The sequence below is a fragment of the Rissa tridactyla genome, chromosome 19 (genome assembly GCF_028500815.1).
Source record: "Rissa tridactyla isolate bRisTri1 chromosome 19, bRisTri1.patW.cur.20221130, whole genome shotgun sequence".
Taxonomy (NCBI): Eukaryota; Metazoa; Chordata; class Aves; order Charadriiformes; family Laridae; genus Rissa; species Rissa tridactyla.
This window is the reverse complement of record NC_071484.1, coordinates 6,383,463-6,396,104: the sequence shown is the minus strand read 5'-3', so window position 1 is coordinate 6,396,104 and position 12,642 is coordinate 6,383,463. Positions and strand designations below refer to the sequence as shown.

The 12,642-nt window shown below is 70.6% G+C and overlaps 1 protein-coding gene across 1 annotated transcript; it reads left to right on the top strand.

Annotated features, from left to right (window-relative positions):
• The first annotated feature begins 1,597 nt into the window (after positions 1-1,597).
• Positions 1,598-9,824, top strand: THRA (thyroid hormone receptor alpha). The gene is given in 11 exon segments (XM_054224074.1): positions 1,598-1,669; positions 2,335-2,539; positions 4,612-4,673; positions 6,627-6,727; positions 6,844-6,991; positions 7,204-7,254; positions 7,257-7,408; positions 7,825-7,866; positions 7,868-7,972; positions 8,104-8,362; positions 9,457-9,824. Coding segments are annotated over 10 exon segments (1,224 nt in total). The 5' UTR covers positions 1,598-1,669; positions 2,335-2,486; the 3' UTR covers positions 9,708-9,824.
• Positions 9,825-12,642: the final 2,818 nt, after the last annotated feature.

Here is a 12,642-nt window from a genome sequence, read left to right as displayed (position 1 = left end):
ACCCGACTCAGCAGAAACACTCCCCTGGGTGTGGGTCTGGGCTGGGGGGGGCGCAGGGTGGGGATCCTGCCAGCCCCGCACCTGGTCGCGCAGGGTGGAGACGCGCAGGGGGCTGAGACCCGACTGTGCTCATCACACGCATCCCGCAGGAGTAGGAGGAGGAGGAGGAGGAGGAGGAGGAGAACCGCCTCCCGTGTCTGTCTGTCTGTCTGTGTGTCTGTCTGGGCCTCCCCAGCGCAGGGATTCCTCGAGCGACTGTTCCTGGAGCGGCACCACGGGCTTGGCCGGGCGCTGGGTGCCGGCAATGCTGGGGGTGCTGTGGGGGTTGCTGGGGTCGCTCACGGGTGCGGGTGGGCCCCGACTTAGCGGTGCTGAGCCCCAGCTTTAGCCCTAAGCCCCTCTAATTCGACGCTGCTCGCCGACCAGGCTGCCCCGGCGGGGAAACTGAGGCAGCGGCGGCCGAGCCCACCCTGTGCCGTGTTTCAGAGCGCCCCGTGCCCCGGCCCGTGCCAGCTCTGCCGTGGCGGCGGTGCACCCCGGCCCCACAGCGTGCACCGAGCTGTGTCGGGGCTCTGCTGGCGCGCGGGGTCCCCGGGGGAAGCGGGGCGGGGGGCGGCGGGGGGGGCCGGTGCCCGGCGGGGGCCGCGCAGCCCTGGCGCCCCGCCAGTGCCTATACTTGGAAGTCTCTGCGCGCCGTTCCCATATGGAACAAACATTTGCTGCAGCCCCCGGCCGCGCCGCCCCGGCTCTATAGGTACTGCCGGCCCCAAAGCCCGGCCTGCAGTCACCCTGGGGAGCCCTGGTGTGTCCCCGCCGCGAGGTGGGGAGGGGACCCGGTGGCGGTGGGTGCCCCGCGGTGCCTCGGTTTCCCCACGGAGGGCTGGGGGGGTGGTGGTGGTGGGGGTGTCTGCGGGGACCCCCGTTGCGAACCCTCCCGCCGTGCGTCTGACACGCGTGCGCTGCGTCGCGGGGGTGACATCGCGCCACCCGTGGGCGCAGCATCCCCCCGGGTCGCGGGTTGGGGGGGGTCGGCATGGGATGCCCCGCGGCCTGGGGGTGCCGGGGCGGGGGACACGCTGGGGACACACACACACACAGACACAGACACAGACACACACACACACACGGGTGCAGCCGAGCCCCGGCCGCTGCGTTTTAAATCCGCCGGAGGAATTTCTGCGGCGGCCAAGACAAACGTGACCTACTTTCTGCCTGTCCCCGCACGGAGCGGAGGAGCCCGAGGGCCGGGCACGGCGCCCGGCGCAGCCCCACGCCCCCCCCCCCCCCCACTCCACCGCCCCCCCATCACCACCGCCACCCCCCCCTCCCCGCCGCTGGCTGGGGGCCCCCGCACCCCGGGTCGCCGGGGGTTCACGGGGGGGGTGTGTGCGTGTGTGTGTGTGTGTGTGTGTGTGTGCACCCAAGCACCGCCCCCCCTCCGCTGGGGTGCTGCCGGGGGGGTGCTGGGCATCCGAAGTGGGGTGGGGGTGTTTGTGCCTCGGTTTCCCCATCGTGGGCGTCTGCAGTGGGGTGGGGGGCGGTGGGTGCCCCCGGTGCTGCTGGTGCTCGGCCCCACCGCGCCGTGTCTTTGCCGCAGGAGAGCTCGCAGAGGAGGGATCGCCCGGCCCCCCCCCACCCCGCCCCGGCCCCCCAGGCGCCCCCCTGACCCGTAAGTCTTCCCCCACCCAGGGATGCACACGTGTGGTGAATGCATCGGGGCTCAGCCTGGCCCCTGGGCACAGCCTGCATAGGGGATCCCCTGGGCTGGGGGGGCTGCCTGGTGCACCCCCAGTATTGGGGGGCGCCCCCCCCAGCCCTGCCCCATAGCAGGGTGCAGCACCCACCGCCCCCCCCCCCGCGTGTGCCTGCGCTTCCCCGCACACTTGCACGGCCCTGTGCCCCCGTGCACGCTCTCGCGCACGCCCTCGCACACCCCTGCATGCCCTCGCACACCCCGCGTGTTCTCACGCAGCCTTGCACGCCCCTGCATGCTCCTGCACGCCCGTGCACGCTCTCGCACGCCGCCCCGCGCGCTCACGCCCAGCCCCGCGCGCTCTCGCACGCGCCCTGCGAGCCCCCACTCGCTCCGCGTGTTCTCGCACGCCCCTCGTGCTCTCGCCCGGCCCCGCGCGCTCTGCCCGCCGTCGTGCATGCCGCACGGCCTTGCACACCCCGCGCGCTCTCGCCCGGCCCTGCGCGCTCTTACGCGTTCCGGCACGCTCTCAAGCGCTCCACGCGTTCTTGCACACCCCCCCCCCCCCACTCACGCTCTCAGACAGCCCCCCACCACAGTGTGAGCTCCCGGGGGGCCACCCCCGCGGTTTGCCTCGGCAGGGTCCGGCCCGGGATGCTGCGCGGAGCTGAGCACTGAGGCGGGCGCCATGGGGCGCGCGTCGTAGCCCCCCCGCCGTGGCCTCCCCGCGCGTGGCACCGGTGGCGGAGCCCACTCGGTCGGTGCTGAGCGCTCCTTGATGGAATTGCGGTGAATGGAACAGAAGCCCAGCACCCTGGACCCGCTGTCGGAGCCAGAGGACACCCGGTGAGCCCCCGCCCCACGCCACGTTGGCACTGCCGCAGCAGCCCCCTCTGCCCCCGCTGTCACCATGTCACCTGTACATGCCAATGCCCCATGTCCCCATGCGTCCCTGTGCATCCCTGCGTGTCCGCGTGCATGTCCATGCCTTGCCCTGTGTGACCGCATGCCCTGTGCATCCTGATGTCTTGCGTGTCCCCAAGTGTCCCTGTGCCCTGTCTCGTCCCATGCCTGATGTGTCCCTGCGCATCCCTGCGTGGTCACGTACGTGTCCACGGCCTGTGTGTCCCCGTGTCCCGCGTGTCCCATGGAGCCCCGTGCCCTCATGTCTCCACACCCGATGTGTCCTCATGAGTCCCCGTGCCCTGTACATGCTAATGCCCTGTGTCCCCATGCCCCGTGTGTCCCTGTGTCCTGTGTGTCCCCGTGTCCTGTGTGTCCCCGTGCATCCCTGCCTGGCTGTGTACGTGTCTGTGCCCCGTGTGGTGCCATGCCCTGTGCATCCTGATGCCTTGTGTGTCCCCAAGTGTCCCCATGCCTGGTGCATCCCAAAGTGTGCTTATGCCTGGTTGTGTCCCCGTGCATCCCCATGCCCTGTGTGTCCCCATGCCCCACGTGTCCCTGTTTGTCCCCATGCCCCGGATGCCCCCCTGCACCCCTGTGCCCCATATGTCCCCATACATACCCAGGCCCAGTGTGTCCCCATGTGTCCCCATGCCCTGGGTGTCCCCATGCCCTGGATGTCCCCATGTCCCGGGTGCCCCCATGCTGGCTTTGTCCCCATGCCCTGAGTGTCCCCATGCTGTGGGTGTCCCCGTGCCCCACGTGTCCCCATGCCTCGGCTGCCCCATTACACCCCTGTGCCCCATATGTCCCCCCTCATGCCCACGCCCCATGTGTCCCTATGCCCAGTGCATCCCCATGCCCTCTGTGTCCCCGTGCCCCATGTGTCCCTGTGCCCACTTTGTCCCCATGTGTCCCCGTGCCCACTTTGTCGCCATGCGTCCCCATGCCCCCGGTGCTCCCCTGTTCCCCACACATCCCCACGTGTGCTCCATGTGTCCCCATGCCCCGGCTGCCCCCCTACACCCCTGTGCCCCACGCGTCCCCCCTCATGCCCATGCCCTGTGTGTCCCTATGCCCAGTGCATCCCCGTGCCTGGTTTGTCCCCATGTGTCCCCAATGCCCTGTGCGTCCCCATGTCCCGGCTGTCCCCCCCATGCCCTGGGTGGCCCCCTGCTCCTCACATGTCCCCGCACCCGCGTGCCCCCCACTCGTGCCCGCGCCCCAGCGGGGGCCTCTCCCCGCCGCCCCCTTCCCCGCCGGGGCCCCTCGGGCCACCCAGTCCCGGGGCTATTTCGGGCGGGCCGCCCGCTCTCACGTGCCGCGCGGGGGGAGGCGGGGGGGGGGGGGGGGGGGGCAGCGCCGGGGTCACCTTGGGCTGGAGCCGGGACCCCCCCGGGCGCCGCGGGACCACCCCCCCCCCCCGACCCCCCCCAGGTGCCCATCCCCGCGGCCTCGCGCCCCCCCCCCCCCCCCGCCCCGCGGCTCCGCGTCCCGCCCCCCCCCCCCCCCCCCCCCCCGCGGCGGCTCCGCCAATGGGGTGGTGCCGTGCGGGCGCGGCGCGGACCCCCGCCGTCGGCCATTGGCTGGGCCCCGCTGATGTCACTTCCCCGCTGAGCCAAAAGGACATTTTGTCTTTGACTGTGAATGAGCCCCCCCCCCCCGCCCCTCCCCCACCCAGCACCCTTTCCCGTCCGTCCGTCCGTCCCCCCCCCCCCCCCCACCTTTCCAGCCCCCTCCTCACTCCCCCCTTCCAGGCCCCCCCTCACCCCCCCGCCCCAGCCCCCCCCGGGCGATGCCGTGTCCCAGCGCCCCCCCCTCACCCCCCACCCCGTGGGTCCCTGCCCTGACCCCACAGGTAGCATCGCCCCTACCCACCGCCTCCCCCCCCTCTCCGCCCCCCCCGGGACCCCCGGTGCCACCTCCCAGGGGTGGGGTGGGGTGGGGTGGGTGGGGGGGCTGTTGGGGGTTCAGGGGGTCCGCGGGCACCCTCTCAGCCTGGCCCCCTCCCGCAGGTGGCTGGATGGCAAGCGCAAAAGAAAGAGCAGCCAATGTTTGGTGAAGAGCAGCATGTCAGGTACGGGCTCCCCCCGCGCTGCCCGACACCCCGCCATCCCCCGAGCGCCCCGTGTCCCTGCCGGGCACCCCAGGGTCCCCCCGGGTGCCCCGTGTCCCTGCCGGACATCCTGGGGTCTCCCGGGTGCCCCATGTCCCTGCCAGGCACCCCAGCATCCCAGGGTGTCCCGGATCCCTGACAGGCACCCTGGGGTCCCCCCCCGCGGTGTCCCTGCTGGGCACCCCAGGGTCCCCTGAGTGTCCCATGTCCCTGACAGGCACCCCAGGGTCCCCTGGGCACCCCGTGTCCCTGCCGGACGTCCCGGGGTCTCCCGGGTGCCCCATGTCCCTGCCAGGCACCCCAGCATCCCAGGGTGTCCCGGATCCCTGACAGGCACCCTGGGGTCCCCCCCCCGGTGTCCCTGCTGGGCACCCCAGGGTCCCCTGAGTGTCCCGTGTCCCTGCCAGGCACCACTGGGTCTCCCCCCCGTGTCCCTGCTGGGCACCCCAGGGTCCCCTGAGTGTCCCATGTCCCTGACGGGCACCCCAGGGTCCCCTGGGCACCCCGTGTCCCTGCCGGACGTCCCGGGGTCTCCCGGGTGCCCCATGTCCCTGCCAGGCACCCCAGCATCCCGGGGTGTCCCGTGTCCCTGCTGGGCACCCCAGGATCCCCTGAGTGTCCCGTGTCCCTGCCGGGCACCACTGGGTCCCCCCCGATGTCCCTGCTAGGCACCCCAGGGTCCTCCCCATGTCCCTGCCAGCCACCCAAGGGGTCCCCTGGGCACCCCATGTCCCTGACGGGCGTCCCGGGGTCTCCTGGGCACCCCGTGTCTCTGCCAGGCAACACTGGGTCCCCCCCTGTGTCCCTGACGGGCACCCCAGGGTACTCCAGGTGTCCCATGTCCCTGACGGGCACCCCATGGTCCTCTGGGCACCCCGTGTCCCTGTCGGGAACTCCTGGGTCCCCCGGACGCCCCATGTCCCTGCTGTGTCCCCCAGGGTCCCACAGCCCCCGCCATGTCCTCGGTGGGCACCCTGGGAACGCCACGTCCTTGCCAGGCCCCCCAGGGTCCCACGGGCACCCCCCTCACCTTCCCCCCCCCCCCCCAGTACCCCCCACCCTGCAGCGTCCCGCGGGGTCCCCAGCACCCCCCGTCCCCCCTCGGTGGCCGTGGGTCGGGCCGGCGCTATCGGGGCCGGCAGCACCCTGGGGTGGGAGATAAGGGGGGCCCGGCCGGGCGCTGCCCCCCAGCCCAGCCCCATTCCCCGGCGGGGGAGCGGCCGGCGCCGGCAGGATCCTGCCAGGGGGGAGGAGGGGCCGCTGGAGGAACCCAGGCGGCCGGCTCCCAGCCCATCCCCCCCCCCCGCACCCTTCCCCACCCTGGGGAAGGGGGGAGGACACGGGACCCCCGTATCCGGCACCCACAGGGCACCAGGGTGGGCTCTCGGGGTCCCCGCGCCTGGGTTTGCTCCATCCCGGGGAGTGTGGGGATCCCGGGGTGCGGGGACACTCCCCCCACGCATGGTGGGTGCTCCGTGCCTCAGTTTCCCCATGAGGCTGGTGATGGGGGGGGGGGGGGGGGGTTGGGGGGGCTGGTCCCCGGGCTGCCAGGCTGGGGGGACCCCGGACAATAGCGGGGACAGTGGGCCATTGTGTGCCAGGGGGGGACGGGGACACCCCCCCGCAGCCGGCTGGGGAACTGGATAATGGGAGCTTTATTGCTGCGGGGGGCTCAGGCAGCCCCCCTACCCCCGCCCCCCCCCCCAACCAGCTGTTAACCCTTCCCGTGCCGGGGCTGCCTGCAGCAGGGTGGGGGGCAGTGGCAGGACTGGGAGCAGATGCTGCTGCAGGGGGAAACTGAGGCACGGGGGTGTCCCGGTGGTCCCTGACGTGGGGTGTCCCAGGGGTCCCTGATGCGGGGTGCCCCCCCGATGCGGGGTGCCCCGGGGGTCCCTGACGCGGGGCGTCCCTTAGGGTACATCCCTAGTTACCTGGACAAAGATGAACAGTGCGTGGTGTGCGGGGACAAAGCCACCGGCTACCACTACCGCTGCATCACCTGCGAGGGCTGCAAGGTGAGAGGGCAGGGGGTGGGCAGATGGCGGGCGGGGGGGGGTGTGTGTGTGTCTCACCGGGGCTCACCGTGTCATTTCTGTCCCCCGTGTGTCCCCCCCACCCATGCTGTCCCCAGGGTTTTTTCCGTCGGACCATCCAGAAGAACCTGCACCCCACCTACTCCTGCAAGTACGATGGCTGCTGCGTCATCGACAAGATCACCCGCAACCAGTGCCAGCTCTGCCGCTTCAAGAAGTGCATCTCCGTGGGCATGGCCATGGACCGTGAGTGCGGGGCGGGGGACGGAACAAGGAGGGGGGACACCCGCTGCTGCCGTGGGGACGGCGTGGGGTCCCGGCACGGCTGGCGGTGCCTGGTGCAGCATCAGGACCGAGCTGGGGTGCCCAGCGTGTCCCACGGCGTGGGAGCGGGTCGGGATGCGCGGCACGGCACGGCGGGGGGGGGGTGCCGGCTGACTTGGGGGGGGTCCCGGCAGTGGTGCTGGATGATTCGAAGCGGGTAGCGAAGCGGAAGCTGATTGAGGAGAACGGGAGCGACGGCGGAAGGAGGAGATGATCAAGTCGCTGCAGCATCGCCCCAACCCCAGCGCGGAGGAGTGGGAGCTGATCCACGTGGTGACGGAGGCCCATCGCAGCACCAACGCCCAGGGCAGCCACTGGAAGCAGAAGCGGAAATTCCTGGTGAGGGCACGGGGTCGGCGGGGGCCCGTCACCACCCCGGACCCCCCACCCTGAACCCCCCCACCCCGGCCGGCGGCAGCTGAGCACCCACACGCTCGGCGCATGCGTGGCGGGCGGTGCTCATGGGTGCCCCGGCACCAGGGGGGCGGTTGTAGCGGGGGGGTTTGGGACGTCACCCGGTGTCCTTGAGCTCATCACCCCAGAAGGGTTAAGGGGTGAGCGGTGACCGAAGGGGACAGCTGTGCCCTGCGGGGTGGCCCTGTCCCTGTCCCCGCAGCGTTGGTGGCACACAGCTCCCTCTTCTGGCTGCTGCCCCGCACCGAGCCCTGCCTCGGTTTCCCCCACCGTGACGGGGTCCTGAGGAAGGGGGGGGGACGGACACACACACAGTCACACCGCATGGTCCGTCCCCGCAGCCCGAGGACATTGGCCAGTCGCCCATGGCCTCCATGCCCGACGGGGGACAAAGTCGACCTGGAGGCGTTCAGCGAGTTTACAAAAATCATCACCCCGGCCATCACCCGCGTGGTCGACTTTGCCAAAAAACTGCCCATGTTTTCGGAGGTAAGGGGGATGACGACGGGCAGGGGGGGTGGCTAGCGGGGCCGGGATGGCAGCAATTGTGTGTGTGTGTGTGTGTGTGTGTGTCCCCAACCCCGCTGATGCTGTTTTTGGTGTCCCCCCCCCCACCCCAGCTGCCTTGCGAAGACCAGATCATCCTGCTGAAGGGCTGCTGCATGGAGATCATGTCGCTGCGGGCGGCCGTGCGCTACGACCCCGAGAGCGAGACGCTGACGCTGAGCGGGGAGATGGCCGTCAAGCGGGAGCAGCTCAAGAACGGCGGCCTCGGCGTCGTCTCCGACGCCATCTTCGACCTGGGCAAGTCCCTCTCTGCCTTCAACCTGGACGACACCGAGGTGGCCCTGCTCCAGGCCGTGCTGCTCATGTCCTCAGGTAGCGGCGGCGGTGTCCCCCCACCGGGGCTGCTGGGGGGGGGAATGGGGTGGGCACCCCAGTGCCGGGTGGCCAGGGAGCCATAAGGGTGCATGGGGTGGGCAGCCCGATGCCCAGAGCCCCCAGCATCTTGGGGGGGCATTGAGTGGGCACCCTGAAGCCCAGAGCCCCCAGCGTCTTGGGGGGGGCACTAGGTGGGCCCCACAATGCCCAGAACTCTCAGCATCTTGGGGGGGGTGCTGGGTGGGCGCCCCGATGCCCAGAACCCCCAGCATCTTGGGGGGAGCACTGTGTGGGCACCCCAACGCCCAGAACCCCCAGCATCTTGGGAGGGCACTGGGTGGGCCCCCCGATGGCCAGACCCCTCAGCATCTTGTGGGGGGGGCACTGGGTGGGCACCCCGATGCCAGAGCCCCCAGGATGCGCCCAGGATTGGGTGGGCACCCTGGGGAAACTGTGCCCCGCTGTCATTGGGGGGGGATGTGGGGTGGGCACCCCAGTTCCCCAGGGGTGCGCGGGGTCGGGCACCCTGTTGGCAGAGCCCCCAGCATCCTGGGGGTGCACTGGGTGGGCCCCCTGGCAAAACTGTGCCCCACTGGTTTTGGGGGAATGTGGGGTGAGCTCCGTAATTCCCAGTGCCCTGGGGAGTCGTGCCAGGCTGGGGGGGTGGGAGTATATGGTGTGGGCACCCTAATCCCCAGTGCTGCAGCCTGGGGGTGCAAGGGCGGGGGGGGGCACCCTAATCCCCAGAGCCCCAGGAGCATGGGGTGGGCACCGTAATCCCAAGTGTGTCGTGGCGCAAGGTTGGGGGGGGGCGGGCGCCCTAATCCCCTGTGCCCAGGAGCACGGGGCGCAGGGAATGAGCCCTTCCGCGTCCTGCGGAGCCGTGCCAGGCTTCACGGGGGGGGGGGTCTACGGGGCGGGCACACCCAACACCTGGAGGGGGTTGAGACTGGGGAAAGGGGAGGGGGGGGGACCCCGAGGCAGCCGTGCGGGAGGATGAAACTCAACACACACACACACACACATCCACACACACACACACACACACCCCCCCTTGCCCCCGGATGCCCGACGGCTTTGTGTGCCCGCAGACCGGACGGGGCTGATCTGCGTGGAGAAGATCGAGAAGTGCCAGGAGACGTACCTGCTGGCCTTCGAGCACTACATCAACTACCGCAAACACAACATTCCCCACTTCTGGCCCAAGCTGCTGATGAAGGTGACGGATCTGCGGATGATCGGCGCCTGCCACGCCAGCCGCTTCCTGCACATGAAGGTGGAGTGTCCCACCGAGCTCTTCCCCCCCCTCTTCCTCGAGGTCTTCGAGGACCAGGAGGTGTAGGGCTGCCCCACACACACACACACACACACACACACACACAGAACCCATGGCCCCCCCCCCTCGCTCCTTACCCCTGCTCTGCCCACTCTTCCCCCCCCCCACACCTTCCAAATTTTTATTATCCCCGCCCCCCCCAACAGGGTAAAGGGGGGGGGGGGGATGGATGCTGCGCCCAGGGTGGGGGGTCCCGCTGTGCCCCCCCCCCCCTCCACGGCCGCCCCCCGCCGCACCCCCCTCCTCCCCCCACTCCCCACCCACCCACCCCCCCCCTCGCGCCCCAGGACTTGACGAATTTTGTTTGTTTGCACAGGGAAGGGCCCCGACGGTCGAGCGTTTCCTTTATTGTCCTTCTCTTCTTAGATTATTATTTTTTAAGCATTTATTTCCCTCCCTGAGAGGCTAAAATATTAAACTAACTGCACTTTGGAAGGAGAGAGGAGGAGGAGGAGGAGGAGGAGGAGGAGGAGGAAGAGCAGAGGAGAGGAGGGGGCTCTGGGCTGCACAGGGAGAGGCTGCCCCAGCCGGGGGGGCCACGGCCACACGCACTTTTGGCCGGGCAGCGGCGCAGGGGCCGGGAGGGGGGTGGTCCAGGACCCCCCCCCCCAACAAATAATGGGGCAGGGGGCATGGAGGGGGGGGGGCACACCGGCAGCGAGGGGGACCCCAGCCCACGGGGGCACAGGGCTGGTGGCCCCCTCCACCCGCTGGCCTCTGGGTGCCCCCCCGCCTCTCTCCCTGCACCTCCCCCCCCCCCGTCCCGTCCCCCCCCCCCCGCCGTTTTCCCTAAATTCGGGGCCAGATTCGGGGCTTTGATTTTTCTCCTGTCTTTTTTTTTGGGGCTGAGAGGAGACGATTTTGTGCCAAGCGCCGGCGGACGGTGGGCGCTGCGGGACACCAAGGCCGGGGGGGGGGCTGGGGGGGTCGTGAGGACCCACTGCGGCCGCTCCCCCCCCCCCCCGCCCCGACACCCCCCACCTTTTCTGTTTGTCCTTTTTTTTTTTTTGTTGTGTTCCCCCCCCCCCCCCCCTTCGTCCTCGTGGGTTTATTTGTCGTGTCTGTCAGGAGTTGCAATGGCCCCGGAGGTGCTGGCGGGGATGGGGGGGGGCAGCGGGTGCCCCCTGGGACCCCGCACGGCCCCCACTGCACTACTGCCCCGGCCCCCAGCAGCAGCACTTCGGGGGGGGGGGGGGCTGCACCCCCCAACCACTCCCCTGCTCCCGGGGGTGGGGGTGGGGGGCGCTGGGCTGCGGCAGGGGCCGGTGGGGGGTCCCGGTGGGGGTGTCCGGGGGTCCCGGCTCGGCGGGGGGGGCAGGACTGCAGCGGGGGCAACCTGGGAATGGTTTTATCACCTTTTCCCACCCACCCCCCCCCAAGTTTAGGTTTGTGAATTTTTTCTTACCTCAGGCGGAGGCTGAGGGGGGGGCGCGGGCCGGGGGGCGGCCGGCGAGGCAGGCAGCCTGCCGGGGCCCACCTAAGCTAATATATATATATATATATAAATATATATAAAATATATAATTTTTGTAATTAAAAAAAAAAAATCTTTTTACGGGTCGTTTAAAAGCAGAAATCCCAACACGAGACACTTCCCACCCCCCCCCCCTCACCCCACCCCGGGCGCAGGGGTTGGGGGGGGGGGCTTGGCCGGGCCCCCCCTCCTTGCCGTACCCCGGCACCCCCTCACATGGTGGGGGGGTCGTGTCTGGGGGCCCCGCCGGACCCCCTGCAGCCGGGCCGGGAGGGGGTGGGGTGCAGTGGGGTGGCAGGACCCGCGGCACCCATGGGTGCCCTCACGGCCTTTGGGGCGGGGGGGTGTCACGGCGCCCTCGGCCCCTCGCCACAGGCTTTGCATTTGGTGCAAAACGTCTTAAACTTTCACCCCGGGTGCCCGGCACGGGGTGGGGGGGGGGGAGCGGTCCTGGCAAGGCCCCCAGCGGGCACGGCTCCACCGGCACCGGCGCGGGTTGTGCAATAGGAGCCGGTGCCGGGAAACACTAACGCCCGCGCTGGGGTTGGGTTTGGGTTTGGGGGGAGGCACAGGGTTTGGGGATTCACAGCCCCCCCCCCCCCCCGAAAAGCCGGCAGCACCGGCCCCCACTGCCCGGTGCGTGCCGTCCAGCGCCGGCCTTAACACGTGCCTTCGGGCGGGGGCTGCGGCCCCCAGGGCACAGTGATGCCCGCGCCGGTGGCCATGCATGCTGGAGCGATGGCCGTGCGATGGCCACGCCGTGCCGGTGCAGTGGCCCATGCACGCTGGTGCAGTGATCACGCCGTGCCGGTGCGGTGGCCATGCATGCCAATTCAATGGCTGCACCGCGCCAAGTGCAGTGGCCATGTACGCTGGTGCAGCAGCCACGCCGTGCCGGTGCGGTGGCCGTGCATGCCAATTCAGCGGCCACGCCGTGCCAGCGCAGTGGCCGCGCATGCCGGTTCACTGGACACACCGTGCCGGTGCGGTGCCCGCGCGCACTGGTGCAGCGGCCACGCCGTGCCGGTGCGGTGGCCATGCATGCCAGTTCAGTGGCCATGCTGTGCCGGTGTTAACGTCCATGCATGCTGGTGCGGTGCCGGTGCCACGTGTGCCCGTGTGTGTCCGTGTGATGCCGCGTGTTGCGCCCCCCCCCCCCCACACGGCAGGGCAGAGCTGTCACGGGATGTGTCTTAAGCAGCAAACGTGACCCCCCCCCCCCCGGCCCCCAGCCTCCGCAGCCGGGTGTGGGGCACCCCCCTCACTGGGGCGGCTTGTCCTGGGGAGGGGGGGCACAGCCTGGCCCCCCCCCCCCCGGCCCCACACGCCCTCGCACTCCCCCCTGGGCCTCTCCCTCTCGTCTCCGTCTCGCGTCGCCATCGCACGTCCAGCATCGGCCCCAGCTTCGCCCGGAGGGGGGCAGAACCGGTGCCCCCCCCACACCCCCCCACCACTCTCCCCCCCTGC